Here is a 20,637-nt window from a genome sequence, read left to right on the forward strand (position 1 = left end):
GAAAACACTGTTCTCAAAAATGAAAGCAAATACAATGTGTAATGCTTTATTATATAGGTGCATTTTTAATGGGGAAAATGATCTTCCCCAAACTTGAAACTCACGCGCCACCTACTTACAGCATGTATGCCAGGTAGGCTCTACATCGGCTGTAAAGCAAATTAATGTTATTTGGCCACTTTAGTTGTGATACAAATCTGATCAAAACACATAGGCCTATGGGCTAGGCTACATGAGGTGTGCGACTATGATTTGAAAAAGTTGCAAAAAAAGGCATGTGCCGTTTCTTGCTTTACCTCACATGCTGGGCATCATTCACAATTGATAATACATCATTCACAAGTGATAGGCTAATGTTGTCACCCATCAGACTATTCTTAATGTGGTCTTTACATATACTAAATAATGTGTTAAATTAGTTTTGATTTACACTGAACAAAAATATGAAAAGCAACATGTTTCATGACCTGAAATTAAAGCTCCCAGAAATGTTCCACACACACAAAAAGCTTATTTCTCAAATGTTGCACAACACAATGCCAAAGATGTCTTAAGTTGAAGGAGCGTGCAATTGGCATGCTGACTGCAGGAATGTCCACCGGAGCGGTTGCCTGAAAATGTCATGTTAATTTCTCTACAATAAGCCACCTCCAATGTCATTTAAGAGAATTTGGCAGTACGTCCAACCAGCCTCACAACCGCAGACCACGTGTAAAAACACCAGCCCAGGACCTCCACTTCCGGCCTCTTCACTTGAGGGATAATCGGAGACCAGCCACCCTGTCTGTAATAAAGCCCTTTTGTGGGGAAAAACTCATTCGGATTGGTTGGGCCTATGCCCACCCATGGCTGCACCCCTGCCCAGTCATGTGAAATCCATAGCTGGGGCCTAATTTATTTAAATTGACTGACTTCCTTATATGAACTGTCACTCCGTAATTCATTGAAATTGTTGCATTTATAATTTTGTTCAGTATAGAAGAATGGACCATTACCATGCACCTGTCTCGCAAGGGCGGCATGGGGGGAAAAAATACACGTCATCTATGCATTTAAATAGCGAATGGAGGATGCTTTGCCTGAGGTTCATTTTCCATGCCAGCCAGGTAGGCTATACTCCTGTTGTAAACCAAAGCAATGTGCTTAATATTAGGAAAGTTGATAAATATAGTAGGCCTAGCCTATAGAAAGCTGATGGGATCCTCTTTTTATTAGAGGCCATCAAAACCCTTTTCTCACACCATTTCATAGCCTATAGAAATGTTGCTCAAAATGAGCTCTTATGAAGCGTTTGATTTGATAAATTTTTATTGATGTCAGAGTGATTAAAGGGACAATGGAATGCTGAGTACCAGGCAGTTAGCAAGTTTGGTAGACTACTAATGACCATCAGCAACATCAGAGCTTAGAGAAGCCTAGTAGTTACTACAACTTAATGTTCACATGGAATTTAACATGGTCAGTGTAACAGCTCTAGTTGGACCCTGCGCTATTGTTTTTAAAGCAATAAACCTGTCTAACACATGGTATTTGCTCGTGTCCATACAACAAGTAATTTGAACTCTAAAAATAGCTTAATATTTGACAAATGTTTAGTGTTTTATCAGAACACCATTTATCAGAATAACCACGTTAGCCTGGTCCCAGATCTGTTTGTGCCGTCTTGCATAGTAATAACCATAGGAGTCGCCAAGACAGCACAAACCGATCTGGGACCAGGATATAACAATGTTACCATTTAGGAGAAATAAACATGTCGACAATACATAAGTTGTCAAGGAATCCATGACCATTCTGAAATAATTTCCATTAACTGTTGTCAGGAAATATGACTTAAAGTGGTGCTGATAATATATATAGTGGACTTTGAGCCACTACGGAAAATACACATTTATTGAACGTGTGCTTGAGCAACGCATTTCCGACAATGATGAAGCAGCAGTCTTGGGGCTGCACCCGTTGAACGTGCCCGGGACTTCGTTTTGTATACAGGGTCATATTCAAATTGGGCACCCAGTGCAAAACAATGTTTCTTATTGGACAAGTCCAGGTAGTTCCTTCCTGTTTCTGTCCGTTTTCTTCCATTTGGTACCTAATGAACATGACCCTGAGAAAGGCTGGGGCTGGTCAAAAGAGGGGTCACAAGACCAGGACCTGTTTGGCTGAGGTGAACGGCTGCATGGCAGTGTCCAGTGCTTTCCGGAAGTCTTGGAGGCCTACCTCAGAACAGGCAGGTGCGGTCAGCTTTCCCTGGCGGATCAGAGAGCAGAGCTCATCCAGCATTCCCCGTAAGGCCCCCTCATCTGGGGAGACAAATATACAGACATAACATATAAGCCTTATTATAAAGGCATTATAGAAGCTCATGCATGCAAACTCATCCATATAACGGCAGGCTAGGCTATTAAAAGTAACTTTTGACCCTGGACATTCAGAGGGGCAAAATGAAAGGTACCATGTGTCTCACTCATAGCTTGGACCCACTATAATGGCATGTGAGAAATGCAGAGCATAGATCTGTCTCTCCAGACTCCTACATATTTTGTGTGTGTGTATTGTATCTGGCTCACCCTGAGAGTGGGTTCTCTTCCACTGGGTGACCCAGAACCCTTTGACTTTCACATTTTTGAAAATCAGGGCACTCTGGGGAGAGGACAGACAATGATTTGTTTGTAAGTATGTACAACACACAAGTGGTTTCCATAGGTATTAGCATTTAAAAGCTATCGCCATGTTTGTGAGATGGAGAGAGAAAACAGTCTGTTGAGGTCCTAGAGGAACATGGTAGAAAAAGGGCAGTATTATAGGAAGAAACAGTCTTACCACAGGAACAGTGACTGGCTGCTTGGCCATCCCTCCATACGTCACCATAGACCCTCCAACTCTGAAAATGTTTGTGGGGGGGACTATTTATTTGATCAGATATCAAATCCACTTGAACCTCAGAACATCAAGCTATGGCAACAAAGAAGGTTCAATTCAGTCACCTGAATACTTACTGTAAGTGACGGAGAAGTTCTGTTGCACTCTTTCCCCCAACTCCGTTCAGTGCCAGCTTAGGCCTTGGACAGGTCTATAAGGAAGGTAAATAGTGAATTTACATCCAAGGAAAGATCATTATCAGAATTTGGTCCTCAGAGCAGTGTTGATATCCCCAGACCTTGAAAAGTTCCTTCATTTCATGCCGCCTCAGGGTCTCCTCTTTGATCACATGACTGGCACCCATAGCCTTCAGCCTGTCAATAAGCTGTGTGAGGTCTGGCCTGTGAAAAGGGGCACACAAGTACATGCAGTTCTTCAACACGGGCCTTCTTGAATACGCAACCTTGCTTAATATAATCACTGCTCTCTAAGGAATTTTCTATATCAGTCCCTCGCACAAAATACATCACTTTATTAGGGCAGTAGGCTATATTATGACAGTGAGTTACTTACAACAACCCTGGTCTAGTACAAGTACTCTTTTCATTATTTCCAGCTGATAACCCAGTGTTATCATTAGAACTGGAACCCCCCCCAAATGGTTTTACTTCAGCTGCTGAAAGGTCAAATTCTTAATCCATCACTAATTCACAGATGTTCCCCTTTTTAAATGTAGCTTAGTGCAGTATGCATTGGTTCTAATCATTTGGCACCAAATCGAAGAAATCAGACTGAAACAGGGAGGGAGTCGAGCGACTACCTGGTCCCCATAAGAATCACATTTTCTGTTGCAAAAGATTGAGTTATGTGCCCTGATGAATACGAAACTGGCCGTTTGTATTTACCGGTCTCTGACCACGTTGATGGTTTGGATCCCCCTTGCAGCAGCGATCTGTATGACAGCCTGACCCACACCACTGTTGGCTGCATTCTGGATCACTGTGTCACCTGGAATGAACTCACATGCAAAGGGCAGTGCAATAAACATATTATACAGTGTAGTGTGATGAAGGAAAGTTAGGTTCTGTATAAAAAAAAGACTGAAGCTCACTTGTATCCTTTTAACAATATTGGGCCAACCCGAACCTACTTTGCTGGCTCTGACAATTTAGTTTCACATGTTCCTTTCCAGAGACTTAGGTGGATGCATAACAAGGCCAGAATCATATAGCACTGTTCGGCTTAGCGCAGTAGCGTGAAAAAGATATTGGATAAGGGTAAGGGGGGGTAACAGCTAGCTTAGCATCAACTTGTTGAAATGGTGAACTTAGCACACCTGGTTTCAGCTCCTCAAAGTCAGAGAGCATCCTAAAGGCAGTGCAGGGGTTGACGCCCAGTGTGGCTGCAGAGAACAGGGGGATGTCATTGGGCAGAGAGATCACATCGTTTTCAGCTAAAACCGCTGCTGTCCTCCACGTCCCTGCTCAGAGAGAGAGAGAGAGAAAAGGACGGGGTCGTATTCATTAGGAACCAAATAGAAGAAAACGGACTGAAACAGGGAGGGATGTTTTAATAATGTGTGCCCCTCCCTAATGAATAAGACCCCGGAGCCTAATTTATAAACATTGCGTGGGCACAAAATATGTCCCAAAACATAAGTGCACCAATTCACGCAAAAGTTGGCATTTATAAAAACTGAATGTCACATGAAAATGTACTTATCCTCCAGCAAACCTTAGACCATGCATATGCACAGTTTCTAGTGATTAAAGTATCGCATTGCAAGAAGGCATGAGTAGCCTAGTGCAAATGCGTAATATGATGACACTCTTATTCATCACAACAAAATAAAAACAGGTAGGCCCAGCGAAATATAGTAACACGATGCAATCATTTGCGGTTAGTGAGAAGAGTGTAAACCAATTTATCTTTGCATGCTAAACTAATTACAAGTAGGCACACTGCATATTCTATTATTTTTTTTCATTTCCATGATCAATACAGATAAATCATTTAAAAATTGGACCCACTTCACAGTAGTAAATAGTGTGCGATACAATCTGAAGTGCAGTTTAACGGTAGAACAGACGGTTCACATTATTTTTTTGTTGAATTTCTTTTTTTAACCCCTTTTTCTCCCCAATTTCGTGGTATCCAATTGTTAATAGCTACTATCTTGTCTCATTGCTACAACTCCCGTACGGGTCGGGAGAGACGAAGGTTGTAAGTCATGCGTCCTCCGATACACAACCCAACCAAGCCGCACTGCTTCTTAACACAGCTCGCATCCAACCCGGAAGCCAGCCGCACCAATGTGTCGGAGGAAACACTGTGCACCTGGCAACCTTGGTTAGCGTGCACTGTGCCCGGCCCGCCACAGGAGTCGCTGGTGCGCGATGAGCATCAACTTGTTGCTTGCACACACTTTTTCAGATCTGCCCACAAATGTTCTAGGAGGATTGAGGTCAGGGCTTTGTGATGGCCACTCCAATACCTTGACTTTGCTGTCCTTAAGCCATTTTGCCACAACTTTGGAAGTATACTCGGGGTTATTGCTGCCACCCCCGTGATTCACGGTTGGGATTGTGTTCTTGGGCTTGCAAGCATCCCCCTTTTTCCTCCAAACATAACGATGGTCATTATGGGCAAACAGTTATATTTTTGTTTCATCAGACCAGAGGACATTTCTCTAAAAGGTATGATCTTTGTCCCCATGTGCAGTTGCAAACCGTAGTCTGGCTTTTTTTATGCCGGTTTTGGAGCAGTGGCTTCTTCCTTGCTGAGCGACCTTTCAGGTTGTCGATATAGGACCTGTTTTACTGTGGATATAGATACTTTTGTACCGGTTTCCTTCAGCATCTTCACAAGGTCCTTTGCTGTTCTGGGATCGATTTACACTTTTTTCGCACTTGGATATAGATACTTTTGTACCTGTACCCGTTGTTCTGGGATTGATTTGCACTTTTCGCACCAAAGTACATTAATCTCTAGGAGACAGAACGTGTCTTCTTCCTGAGCGGTATGGCGGCTGTGTGGTCCCATGATGTCTATACTTGCGTACTATTGTTTGTACAGATGAACGTGGTACCTTAAGGCATTTGGAAATTGCTCCCAAGGATGAACCAGACTTGTGGATGTCTACAATTTTTTCCTGAGGTCTTGTCTGATTTATTTTGATTTTCCCATGATGTCAAGCAAAGAGGCAATGAGTTTGAAGGTAGGCCTTGAAATACATCCACAGGTACACCTCCAATTGACTCAAATGATGTCAATTAGCCTATCAGAAGCTTCTAAAGCCATGTCATTTTCTGGAATGTTCCAAGCTGTTTAAAGGCACAGTCAACTTAGTGTATGTAAACTTCTGACCCACTGGAATTGTGATACAGTGAATTATAAGTGAAATAATCTGTCTGTAAACAATTGTTGGAAAAATTACTTGTGTCATGCGCAAAGTAGATGTCCTAACCGACTTGCCAAAACTATAGTTTGTTAACAAGAAATTTGTGGAGTGGTTGAAAAACGAGTTAATGACTCCAACCTAAGTGTATGTAAACTTTTGACTTCAACTGTACAGTAGAATTTAACAGGAACATACAGTTGATATTTTGCAATGAAGTGTGTAGGCTACCACTAAGTAGGCCTACTGTAGTTTCATTCTTTCCCCAAAGTAAACAATGTTTCAGAATTCACAGGCAGTGCAGCATATTTAGGTTTGGAGAAAGTGAATGCAGGTCTACAACAAATTACAATTGTTTTTGTCTTTCAGAAACAGTCAGATGCCGCAAATGTCACTGCAAAAGAAAACATTCTGCCAACACCCCCAAAGACATTTAATCAATTTCACCATTACTATTTCCGTTAGATACTGTCTTGACCTAATTCCAATACTTCCAAACAGCAAACAAGGGCGTTAATTGTGACCATAAAAGGTGAACGATGGGAATTCTTCAGGAGAAGTTATAATGCTCGTTCGCGCGTGCATAGTTTTGCGACAGGTCTGATTCATAATAAGAAACATGCGTATGTATGGCGTCATTTATAATCGTTGCATATATTTCACAATAAATATCTGCGTGCGCCATTTCTGAAAAGACTGCACACGTACAAAAATATTGAGATTCATAAACTTGCCGCACTCCCTACATACGCATGTTTCCGTTACAAATCAGACCCGTCCTGAAACTGTGCGCGCATGAACCATTAAAACTCTGCCTGAAAACCACCCATCATTCACCTTTTATGGAGACAACAACTCCCTTATTTGCTGTCTACTTTGGAAGTATTCGAATTAGGCAGAATCATTTCTCTAAAGGAAATAGCAATAGCAAACTTGATTAAATGTCTTTGTAAGTGATGGCAGAACGTTAATCTTTTGCAGTGACATTTACTGTTGTCCTAGGCTATCTGACAGACAAAAGGTTCATGAAAGACAACCATTACAAATTGCTGTGGACCTGTAAACAGACCGTCTAAATTTAATATGGACTAATGTTTTGGGATTTACTTTTTCCTCTAACCTATGCTGCATTGCCTGAAATCTGAAACATTTTTCTATTCACAGCGGTAGCCATGCATACGTCAATGCAAAAGCTCAACGGTCTGTTCACCTATTCAATTCTACTGTATGTTATAAACCAGCTTCCTTTCTGATACATAGAGCAAAATACTTGAAAAAAATAGCCTATCTCGTGGGCCCAATTAAATGAGAGATGCACATGATATTGTCTACTTAAGAAATGCGAAATTTCAGTATTCAGACGTAAGCTACAGAAGTAACCTACAACTGTCTGTTCCACCATTAATAAACTGTGCTGCGGATTGGATAACATACAGCAAAATATTTTAAATGACCTTTTCTGTTTTACTACTGTGAAGTGGGTCCAATTAAATGAGATGGGACGAATGGTATCCTTGTTGTAGGCCTATGTTACCTTGTAAGTATAAAACCATCACAGAAAAGGTGAAGAATTTATTATGCAATGATCATGGAAATTAAATAAATAATGGCCTAGGAAATAGATACCCATTTCTAATTATTTTAAAATGCAAAGAAACAAAATATAGATTCTCTCTTCTTAACCTGTTGATTGCTATAAATAAGCCTGTCCCTCATATCCCCCGTGTGCACAAAATTCAAATCTACTTGCAACACAATTCTTCAACCACTAGAAACTGCGCGTAGGTACGGTCTAAAGTTTGCAGGAAGGTGAGCACATTTTCACATCTAGTTCAGGTTTTATAAATGGCAACTTTAGCATGAAAGCTGGCGCATGCATGCTTTGTGGACTATTTAGTAGATTCACATGGTTTATAAATGAGGCCCCTGGATTCTAAAGCATGAAGGGCCATTGAAAGGGCTTGAATGTAAACCTAGATAGATATATTGTGAGCAATAAAGTATTAATTTACCTAATCCAGCATCTCTTGGGATCACCCAGTCCCCTGGTCTGAGTGCTTTCACCTGGCTGCCCACTTCCAGGATCTGGCCCACCCCCTCATTTCCTCCTACTGCTGGAAGGTCAGGTAGGATGGCATAGGAACCTGCAGGACCAAATAGGGACATTGGCTTTAGATATAAAACAACTATGGTTAGGATCAATTTGATCTCGATCCAGTTAATTCATGATAGGAACTCAACAATAAATGTAATTGTGTGTGTGCATGTCACCAGTGTTGTTTTTCTTCTTTCCTTTTTTACCTTGGATCATATTTATGTCAGAAGGGTTGATGGGGGCTGCCAACAATTTTACAAGGACACTCTTAGCACCAACAGAGGGAAGCTCCATGCTCTCCAACCTGTAAAACACACAAGACACATTTGAAGCCTCTGGATTCTCTCTTCAGATAAATCTGCAACTATGACAGCACGTCACGGCAGCATTGCACTTACATCCAGACTCAATGGTACACAGTACTCAATATTTTCCTGAGCTAACATTCTTACTGAACAACTTGAGACGGGTCGCCGTGGTTTCTGTACAACAGGGCCGTACAACCATTGATTGAAGATTCAGTTGAATACCTACAAATACTACCCCTCGCGCTTGATAGCTGTTGTAGTCGGGTGGTGGATCCACTGATGAATGTTCTACATACCGTATGCCTCCTCACCTCGGTTCTTTTACATAATAACCATGCGATACGTGACACCTTCATTTTAAAACATACAAAGCATGAACCCGTAAATCCGGCCATTTTGGATTAACCCTTGGCATGCCAGAGTCAAGCAGGGGTCCCACCACTTCCGAATTCGCCAGACAAAGTACCGCCCCCATTTATTTTCAACAGGAGCAAGAAGCGCGATGCGCAGGAGCGGCGCTCTGCTCTACGTTATGCAAATGTCACGCTGCTACTGCTGCGGTTAACCAAGCAGGTGAGTAGCAGAAGATTGCTCAGGAAACACAGTTCCGCCTGTCGTTGGTTATGGGCAAGCGTAACAAGGAAAGATGGATGAAAGCAAATCATCGCTATGTCTGGTTTTCCAATTCTATATGATTTTGCTTTGCTAGAATACAGACACAATATTACAAGGTCAATGGCATGGAGGAGGATTGCGGAGATTGTTGGTGTTGATGCTGGGTGAAGAGAGATTTGCACAATGTTTGCTTGTGCTGCTCGCTAGCTATGAACATCAAGCAACCTAAACCTCAAAACTGTGATCAATGCTACCATTTGTGAGTGTGTTGCGTAAATTAAATTGTGAAATGTGCCCACCAATGGACAGAAATCAGAAAACACACATTGTAAATGATACAGTAAGCATCCATTTCCCATGTAATATGTTATCAATTGTATTATGGTATCTTAACATTATGATTCTCATATATTATAGTTTATTGCTATTTCATTATACTTGTGTCATGACTGATGGTTATAGCTCACTTCCTGTAAAATACATAGGCCTACATCACATGCACATGAATGAGTACTCTGGGTAAAGGAAATTGTGGCCATCAACACCAATATCTCCTCTATTGCTACTGACCTTCTGATTTGGTCTTTTTATTCTAAAATCATTCTCTGCAAATAAACAAGGTAGAATTACAACACTCCCCATGCCACATTATTTCCCTTTTTGATATTCTTCCTTAACCTATAAATTGCCAGCTCCTTATTTTCAGGTACAGTACTGTACCTAGAATATAAGAGTTGGATTTGCATAAACAATTTAATGTCAGAAAAATCATGGAGAAAATCTGGTTTATGTTTACTTCTATCATTTTAAATGGAGAACATATAGCTAGCTCATCAATATGCAAATTATGTGTGCGTTTAGCTATTCTCTGCTTCAGATGTACAATGACAAAGGGCACATTGATTGCACATGCCCATTAGGCCAGTTATGCCATCATACTGTAGGCCTATGGCTGCATTGGTGATGCATATCAAATCAAACTTTATTTGTCACATGCGCCGAATGCCAACAAGTATAGACCTTACAGTGAAATGCTTACTTACAAGCCCTTAACCAACAGTGGAGTTCAAGAAGAGTTAAGAAAATATCTACCAAATAAACTAAAGTAAAAAAATAATAAAAAGTAACATAATAACATAACAATAACGATGCTATATACAGGGGGTACCTGTACCGAGTCAGTGTGCATGGGTACAAATTAGTTGAGGGAATTTGTATATGTAGGTAGGGGTGAAGTGACTATGCATAGATAATAAACAACGAGAAGCGGCAGTGTACAAAACACATGGAGGGGGGGGGGGTCAATGTATTTGATTAATTGTTCAGCAGTCTTATGGCTTGGGGGTAGAAGCTGTTAAGGAGCCTTTTGATCCTAGACTTAAGCACTCCGGTAACGCTTGCCATGCGGTAGCAGTGAGAACAGTCTATGACTTGGGTGACTGGAGTCTCTGACTATTGTATGGACTTTCCTCTATCATCATGATAAGCTGCTAAATGGGTTGACATAACTGATATCCTGAGACAGAGTGACAATCAAATACAACTGATTGGAGATCTCTCACCTGGACAAAAAGGTCATGTTCATTTGAGAAAGCAACACAGAAACACAGACAAATTAGAGACCGATACCCTTCACCCCTTTTAATTGCAAAATTGTGATCTGTGATGAATGAACATTGACACTAGTTCATCTTGAAAAGTGAACAATTGAAACAAGTTTAAACACTTCAATGAATCAACATTGAATTAACCAGAATATAATTTCAAAATGTACAAATAATCAAACTTCTTTGTAAATGTCAGACATTGTAGTAAGTGGGCTATTATTGCTAAAGCATAATTCTTTGGGGACAGAAACAGCCATACCAGAGGTGGCCAAACTTGCTCCACTCTATAGTCTACCTGGGTGAGCAGACTTCTATTCCAGTCCAGCAATAATACACATTATTATCAACTCATTAGGTTTGATAAGTTGAATAAGGTATGTTAGTGCTGGGCTGGAACAGAAGCCAGCACACTCAGAAGCCAGCACACAAGGATTGGCATGCTACAGTTATAATCAGTTTGTAGCCTACATTGTTTCTGACTTTTAACTGTATTGTAGTACACAACATTTGCTAACATAAATACACATACAATACATAAATACACATACAACCCAATACAAGGATGTACAAGCAGTCTCTTGGGACATTCACTGAGACAGACAGGCTTTTGCAACTCTCCATATTAGAGGACAGACATCAAAGAAACAGTTTGGCCATGCTGTCATTCCAGCATGAATTCCAGCATGACTTCTACCGCATTCAAAACAACTGAAAACTCAGAACTGGGAAATCTCAGACTTCAGTGAATTCAAGACAACTGGGAACTCTGAAAAAAACTAGCTCTGACTGTGAAAATAGGTTTTGAACGGTCATCCAACTCAGAATTCCAAGTCAGGAACTCGGGCCTCTTTCTAGAGCTCTGACCTGAATATCACTGATGTCATGATTCGACTTTGTTTTTTTCTCCCGAGTTCCCAGTTGTCTTGAAAGAACCATAAACCCAGAGAATGCCAGACTTTGATGACAAAATGTTCCCACAACTACCGCAGCGCCAACTTCCTGTTCAAATGAGCACAGCACAACAAGGTGATGTATTGTTTAGTGTTGTGCTGTGTAATGGCTTTGCTGACATGCATATAAAACATTTGGATTTTTTTGCCCCACCAAGATTTACATGCTAAAATCTCCATTCCACCTACTCCCTTTTTTGACAGCTGTAGCAGAAAATCCAATAATCCTCTTCCATTACTGTTGTCTACAAATGCATTTGGAGCATGAGTTTTTAATTTACAATTGTCACGTCGACACCCGCTCCCCCTCCCTGGCGCTCGTTGTCAGCAGTTTACTCATTATTACTCACACCTTCCACCATCGTTACGCGCACCTGCGCCTCATCAGACTCACCTGGACTCCATCACCTGCCTGATAACCTTCCCTATATATGTCAACCTTTGGTTCCTTCCCCAAGCGTTATTGTTTCAGTTTCATGTCTGTGCGTTGTTCATGTTCTGTAATATGTTTTGTTTATTTATTAAATTATTCACTCCCTGAACTTGCTTCCTGACTCCCAGTGCACGTTACAGAATAACACCTCGCTAAAGGGAAGTTCGACCGGTTCGACTGGTTCACGCGCCTCAGCCGGCTCTACAGGTTCCCGCGCCTCAGCAGAAGCGACCGGCCTGGTCCTCAGGACAGTCCCTCTGGTCATCGTCCTGCGGTTGGAACTGTGTGTCAGGGAGGGGCTACTGTCACGTCTACACCCGCTCCCCCTCTCTGGCGCTCGTTGTCGCCAGTTTACTCATTATTACGCACACCTGCAACCATCGTTACGCGCGCCTCATCACTCATCTGGACTCAATCATCTGCCTGATTACCTTCCCTGTATACGTCACTCCCTTTGGTTCCTTCCCCAGGCGTTATTGTTTCAGTTTCATGTTTGAGGTGTTGCCAATTAAGCAACTTTGTCGCTATATTTAGCGAGTAAGACCCCTCTAGCGACACATTTTCAAAAAAAATCGACTAGCGACTAATCTATCAACCTTTTCTGGTGTTAATGGAGACTTTTGGAGACTGACGTGAAAGCGCGTGTCGTTCTTACTCTTCTCAACGAGCAGCGGGTGCTGCCGTGGGCCCCACCACCATCCCAAAGCACTCAAAGGCGGCCCAGTCCCTCCCAGCTGCAGTCAGAGCAGGAGATGTTCACCCCTCCGCGTCCAGACTGCAAATGAATCGCGCATGCGGGAAGCCGCTGCTGGCTGATCCCGCCCTGGCTTACATTCAGGGCGGGATATAAATGTAAAATGTTCTTTGTGTAAAATAAATCACTGCACAGTGAATCACACACGGCCTCAGTCACTTTACTCACCTTGTCCACCGTGTGTGTGCCTCTCTGTAACATAAGCTAAACATCTAGCTGGCTAGCTCATCATGTCTCAGTTTAAACTGTACACTCAAAAATACAGAAAGGAGTGGGAATCAAACCCTGAATTCAAAGACTGGTTGAAGCCGTTTATTGGAGATGATACACGGGCATACTGCCTGTATTGTAAGGCTGATTTCTACGCCAAACTTAGTGATGTAAAAAACACATGACAACTCAAAAACATACTCAAAAGGCAAAGCCTTATAACAGTTCCACCCAAAACAAGCTGCCATTTATGGTTAAAAAAATGGACTCAGGACTCGCAAAAACGGCTGAGGCCACCGTGGCATTAGATTTCGCTGAGCACTGTTCCATGCTGGCATGTGATCACATTGGAGAAGCAGAAAGAGATGCTTTCTCAGACTCCACAGCTGCTACCCACTTCAAAGTGCACAGAAATGATTAATGGTGTTCTAGCACCATACTTTCTGAAAAAGTTGGTTGCAGATGTGGGTGACCAGCGTTTCAGCCTCCTCCTCGATGAGTCCATGGGATGTAAGTGTTTCTAAGTACCTGGGGGTTGTGATAAGGTACTTTAGTGACACCAAGCAGACAATTGTATCAACTGTTCTGGGGCATGTTGAGTTGGAGGGAGGATATGCCAAATCTATAGCCCGTGCTGTTGTGGCTTTCCTCGACAAGTGTTGTATTAAAAAAGAGAAACTCCTGGGGATAGGGACTGACAATGCCTCTGTTATTATGGGGATTAACAATGGGGTCCATAAAGTGCTGAAGGAGGAGTATGGCTTCAAATATCTGGTTCTTATTCGCTATGTGTGCCACTCTCTGCAGCTTGCTGTAAGTCATGCTTCCAATGACACCATCCCCCATAGTGTGGAGTACTTGGTACGAGAGACTTATAACTGGTTTTCAGTGTCTCCAAAGCGCAGGGAGGCCTACAAGGCCATATATGAGACCATCAACTGTGGGGAGAAACCTTTACAGATAACCAAGGTGTGTGCCACACGTTGGCTCTCCATTGAACCCGCGGTTTCACGCATTTTTGACCAGTGGGAGGAGCTTAGGCTGCATTTCGCAGTCACCAAGTCCAGTGAACACTGCTACATGGCTGAGGTTTTATACTCCACGTACAGTGATCCTCAAAACATATTGTATCTGACGTTTTTAAAGTCTCTGTCACGACTGATGAAAGGACCAAGGTGCAGCGTGATGAGCGTACATTTTTCCTTTATTAAAGAATGACGCCAACAAAAACAATAAACCATACAAAAATTACTGTGAAGCTAAAGGCTATAGTGCCCACAAACAAAGACAACCTCCCACAAACACAGGTGGGAAAAAGGGTACCTAAGTATGGTTCCCAATCCGAGACAACGATAGACAGCTGTCCCTGATTGAGAACCATACCCGGCCAAACACAAAGAAATAGAAAACATAGAACACAAAACATAGAATGCCCACCCCAACTCGCGCCCTGACCAAACCAAAATAGAGACATAAAAAGGATCTCTAAGGTCAGGGTGTGACAGTCAGTGCTGGGTGAGGTACAAAAGCCATCAAGGCTTTTGAGGGAGAGCAAGAAGATCTTCTTAAGCTACTTGACAGCTTGGTTAGCCTGATCAAGTCTGTAAGCAGCAGGGTGCTGAATCCACTGGCAAATGTTGATGTACTCAAAGGGAAATGTTTGAACTCGTTTTAATTGTGAACTTACAAACATTATTCAAAATGAACATGTCTCAATGTTAATTCATCACAGATCACAATTCTGCAATAAAAAGGTGTGAATGGGATCTGTCTCTAATTTGTCTGTGTTTCTTTCTCAAATGAACATGACCTTTTAATCCAGTTGTGAGCTTTCCAATCGGTTTTATTTGATTGTCACTCGGTCTCAGGATATCAGCCATGTGAAACCATTCTGCAGCTTTTCATAATGGCATGCATTACCAATGAAGCCAAGAGGCCTACATTATGATGTATAACTGTGCATTCAATGTGCCTCTTGTCATTGTACATCTGAAGCAGAGAATAGCTAAACTTACACATCATTTGTATATTGATAAGCTAGCTGTATGTTCTCAATTTAAAATGATACCAGTAGATAATGTATATGTGGTCAACCATGAACCTGATTTTACATGATTTTTCTGACATAAAATTGTTTAGTGCAAATCCAACACTTGAATTCTAGGTACAGCACTATACCTGCAAATAAGGAGCTGACAATTTGTAGGCTACTTAAAAATATCAAAAAGCTAAATAATGTGGTGTGGGGAGCGTTGTAATTCTACCTTGTTTATTATCTGAGAATTATTTTTGAATACAGAGACAAAATCAGAAGGTCAGTGACATGGAGGAGGATTGCAGAGATGTTGATTGTGGGTTAAAATATATTTGCAATTTCCTTTACCCAGAGTACCCATTCGTGTGCAAGTAGGCCTGTGTATTTTACAGGTGAGCTATAACCATAAGTCATGACACAAGCATAATGAAAGAGCAATAAGCTATAATAAACTCTGCAAAAAAGATAAATGTCATCTCACTGTCAACTGCATTTATTGTCAGCAAATTTAACATGTGTAAATATTTGTATGAACATAACAAGAGTCAACAACTGAGACATAAACATAAACCAAAGTTCATGTGACTAACAGAAATGGAACATAAACTGAACAAGTTCATGTGACTAACAGAAATTGAATAATATGTCCCTGAACAAGGGGGGGGGGTGTTAACAGTCAGTATCTGGTGTGGCCAGCAGCTGCATTAAGTACAGCAGTGCATCTCCTCATGGACTGCACCAGATTTGCCAGTTCTTACTGTGAGATGTTACCCCACTCTTCCACGAAAGGCACCTGCAAGTTCCTGGACATTTCTGGGGGGAATGGCCCTAGCCCTCAACCTCCGATTCTACAGGTCCCAGACGCCCTCAATGGGATTGAGATCCGGGCTCTTCGCTGGCCATGGCAGAACACTGACATTCCTGTCTTGCAGGAAATCACTCACAGAATGAGCAGTATGGCTGGTGGCATTGTCATGCTGGAGGGTCATGTCAGGATGAGCCTGCAGGAAGGGTACCACATGAGGGAGGAGGATGTCTTCCCTGTAACGCACTGCGTTGAGATTGCCTGCAATGACAACAAGCTCAGTCCGATGATGCTGTGACACACCGCCGCAGACCATGACGGACCCTCCACCTCCAAATCGATCCCGCTCCAGAGTACAGGCCTCAGTGTAACGCTCATTCCTTCAACGATAGGCACGAATCCGACCATCACCCCTGGTGAGACAAAACTGTGACTCATCAGTGAAGAGCACTTTTTGCCAGTCGTCTGGTTCAGCGATGGTGGGTTTGTGCCCATAGGCGACGTTGTTGCCAGTGATGTCTGGTGAGGACCTGCCTTACAACAGGACTACAAGCCCTCAGTCCAGCCTCTCTCAGCCTATTGCGGACAGTCTGAGCACTGATGGAGGGATTGTGCGTTCCTGGTGTAACTCGGGCAGTTGTTGTTGCCATTCTGTACCTGTTCCGTAGGTGTGATGTTCGGCTGTACCGATCCTGTGCAGGTGTTGTTACATGTGGTCTGCCACTGCGAGGACGATCAGCTGTCCTTCCTGTCTCCCTGTAGCGCTGTCTTAGGCGTCTCACAGTACAGACATTGCAATTTATTGCCCTGGCCACATCTGCAGTCCTCATGCCTCCTTGTAGCATGCCTAAGACACATTCATGCAGATGAGCAAGGACCCTGGGCCCCTTTCCTCTGGTGTTTTTCAGAGTCAGTAGAAAGGCCTCTTTAGTGTCCTAAGTTTTCATAACTGTGACCTTAATTGAACTACCGTCTGTAAGCTGTCAGTGTCTTAACGACCGTTCCACCGGTGCATGTTCATTAATTGTTGATGGTTCATTGAACAAGCATGGGAAACAGTGTTTAAACCCTTTACAATGAAGATTTGAAGTTATTTGGATTTTTACAAATTATATTTGAAAGACAGGGTCATGAAAAAGGGACATTTCTTTTTCTGCTGAGTTTATATGAAAATCATAATGTTAAGATACCATAATCCAATTAGTAGCATATTACATGGGAAATTAATGCTTAGTGTATCATTTACAATGTTATAATGCATGTTACTGCTGATTTCTATCCTTTGGTGGGCACATTTCACAATTTAGTTTGCTCATCACATTCACAAATGGTGACTTGATCACAGTTTTGAGGTTTAGGTTGCTTGATGTTCATAGCTAGCTAGCAGCACAAGCAAACATTGTTGTGCAAATCTCTCTTCACCCACCATCAACACCAACAATCTCTGCAATCCTCCTCCATGCCTCCATTCCTTATGATTTTGTCTCTGTATTCTAGCAAAGCAAAATCATATATAATTGGAAAACCAGACACAGCGATGACTGGCTTCCTCCATCTTCTTTTGGTTGTGTTTGCCCGGAACTAATGACAGGCTGAACTATATTTCGTGAAAGTACGATTTTCAAGCAAACATCTGCTCCTCACCTAATTGGTTAACCGCGGCTGTGGCTGAGTACAATTTGCATAAAGTAGAGCAGAGCTGACCTTTTTCTATCGCTCCGCTAGCAGGGTTGTCACTGCTCACCTTCCCACAATCCCATGCGCATTGCTCTGCGTGCTCCGGTTGAAAATGAATGGGAGCGGAACGTCGTCTGGCTGTAAACGGTGGAAACCGTCAAATTGGGCACGCTCCAGCTCCGCTGACATACTCTGGTCAGAGTATAAACAAGAGTAGACTGCCCCTGGCGGATGAATGCGGAACAGTTTTCAACCATTTAATGCAAATAATCAGAGGCTAGACAAACCTTTTATTATAAAGAATGTGTAAACAACATATACATTGGGAGAAAAAACTACAACAGGAAACACATTGAATAGTGGCAGATGTTTATTATTTAACTAGTAGGAAATTGTATCTTCACAAATCAGTAAACTGTTAGTCAGTTTTTTTTGGAATGCATGCTTCACCCATTTAACGAATTGAGGAAGTGAATAACAAATCCAACCAATCACCCCAGTTTCCTGAGGTGCTTGAAATACCTGAGCATAAGATTATATGGTCCAAGAGCCAAAGGTTTATGGCAGTAAACATTGATACATTCCTCAGTATAATAAATGCACATTCATTGGAAATGACAGGCAACATCCCCCATAGATACCACACCACTGCATCAAATGGCCTATGATCACAAATTATGTAATGGCACAAAAAGCATAAACATGACACAAGGGTCACTTGTGTATGCAGTAGCCTATATGTTTTTCTGTGGTTTCCATGTAACCCTGAGGACATAATAATATACTCAGTACTTTGCCTTTTAAGATACATCTAACCCATCTAACAACCAACAATCAAATCACAATGTGACAACAACACATCAATGGGGAGTTAAAATAGGTTGAGGTAAAATAGTTTTGCTCAAACACGCATGGTTAAAAAAAACTTTAGCTGTGCCATACAAGATACCAATTTAGCTGATGTAGTTATTGAGGTACAACATAGTTTTGTTTACATTATATTCATTCAGTTTGGCACTCGCATTGCTTATTTCTACTAGTCCAGAACAGTGAAACAGTGTTATGATCTAAGCAATGTCCTCTGCAGAAATGAGTAATATTACTTTTCATCAGTCCACAGTGGAGAATTTGAGGGGTCATAGAGAGTGATACATTGTGAAACAACTCTGATGTAATTGAATCATCCGAGGGCTCACTAACCAGAGATGAGCAAAAATACACGTGGGTGTGTGTCTCTTTTTTAATGGGAAGGGTATACGTGTAGCTCATCCGTGGCAATCAGCATTCATTGACATTCGCACTGCAACATTTTCTAAACCTGGCAAGTACAAATGTTCATTTAAAAAAACTCGACTCTTATTATACACAGATGTTCTGTGCGCTATAGTCCCACATGACTGAATCAATGGACGTGTGCTTTCACCACAAAATCCTGAGTTAAAACATGTACCACTTAACTTAAACAGTGTGACTCGGAAAATAATATATCCCATCACCCAATAACAACAATCTGGGATCGTCACATTAGTCATTGATAGTCTGAAATACCATGCTTGAGCCACGTACTGAGACGCGACAACCCCAATGTGTATAATGCTACTAACCCAATCCCTTAACACGGTAACAATATTCTCCTAAATTCCCCCATCAACAACAAGTATAGAGGGAAAAATACAATAGTAGAGGAATATTACAGGCCTATCATGGCATATTATTATGTAGGGCAAAATAATAGAGAACATCAGCAGGTGTGGTATTAGATATGTTGACACAGTATGAGTATATAATATCGTGTGTAATAACAACTCATATAGTCTCACATGTCAAAGCATTTTAAGACTAGTTTTAAGGACACTAAGATTTTGTTTTATTCTTCATGATTAACTGGCATTTTAAACCATTTTGTGCAGATTAGAGAAAAGAGAGTTTTACTGTTATGCCGAGACATTCAAAACTGGACCCAGGGGTCCTCTACCGTTTTCTTGTCATGCACTTTGATTTGGCACCAGAACACTCCCTTGTCTTTCACTGCACACATACAACTAATATAGAGAAACATTGCACCCCAATCCCATCCATAGCCCCTTCCAAGCCTTTGAAAAAAATCTGAAGTATTCCCTGAGTTTTCAGATTTGTGATTCCTGAGAGACAAGCCTGAGTGGAGGTTATATATACACGTTTCGTTCACCACCTACACACAAAAGTATCGTGTAAATCAAAATGTAAAAATATGGAACACATATTCATAAGATTAAACTGAATAGAATATAATAATGCATCTCCTACATGATTAGTGCAGAGTGACATTGGTTTTGGCATAGATAAAAAAAGAGAAGATTCACAACACGCCCCCATCGCTGGAAAGCTAATTGTGCGTAGCAGTAAATCATACAAGGCAAAGTAAAGAGAACAAAATAATTATTAAAAAGGTCATAAAAGTTGTCATATCAAGATGAATGCAAATCCTTTGCCATTGGTGGTATAGATCCAGCTATATGCCTCAACCCCAAATTAATGGAAAAGATAAGCACTGCAATTCCATTTTGGATTATGGCATAGCTGGATACAAAACTTGCCTGGGACATGGACTTACCTCAATAGAAGACCCCTTTGAGGTATCTGACAAACTTAGATTTTGGGTGTTACATCCCTTTAAACTCAAACAGCATTGAACAAGATAAAGGCAGACATGAGTGGCTAAGATATCTGATGTCTGGTATGTAATGGAAAACCCATCACAGTTAACCGGGTCCTAGATCTGTATTTGTTTGGCGTAACAATGACAATAGGAGTTGGAAAGACATCACAAACAGAGCTGGGACCAGGCTATCACAGAGTGACCTAAACCTGAATATGAGGAGAAGCTGCAGCGCAATTTAGATACAAATA

General features: G+C 41.6%; 1 protein-coding gene across 4 annotated transcripts; it reads right to left on the bottom strand.

Moving 5' to 3' along the window:
- Positions 1–1,870: 1,870 nt before the first annotated feature.
- On the bottom strand, positions 1,871–9,125 carry LOC109902166 (enoyl-[acyl-carrier-protein] reductase, mitochondrial). 4 transcript variants are annotated; one of them, XM_020498290.2, is made up of 10 exons: positions 8,807–9,125; positions 8,561–8,658; positions 8,272–8,403; positions 4,199–4,342; positions 3,768–3,870; positions 3,161–3,263; positions 3,000–3,073; positions 2,824–2,884; positions 2,571–2,643; positions 1,871–2,303 (listed from the first exon to the last, which is right to left on the bottom strand). In XM_020498290.2, the coding sequence occupies exons 1-10, from the start codon at positions 9,055–9,057 to the stop codon at positions 2,140–2,142; spliced, it is 1,203 nt and encodes a 400-aa protein (XP_020353879.1). In that variant the 5' UTR covers positions 9,058–9,125; the 3' UTR covers positions 1,871–2,139. The 4 variants fall into 4 exon arrangements, with proteins under 4 accessions (XP_020353879.1, XP_020353882.1, XP_020353880.1 ...); XM_020498293.2 differs by having other exon boundaries at positions 8,889–9,117; XM_020498291.2 differs by having other exon boundaries at positions 8,885–9,059.
- Positions 9,126–20,637: the final 11,512 nt, after the last annotated feature.

Source organism: Oncorhynchus kisutch, linkage group LG13, assembly GCF_002021735.2.
Source record: "Oncorhynchus kisutch isolate 150728-3 linkage group LG13, Okis_V2, whole genome shotgun sequence".
Lineage (NCBI taxonomy): Eukaryota > Metazoa > Chordata > Actinopteri > Salmoniformes > Salmonidae > Oncorhynchus > Oncorhynchus kisutch.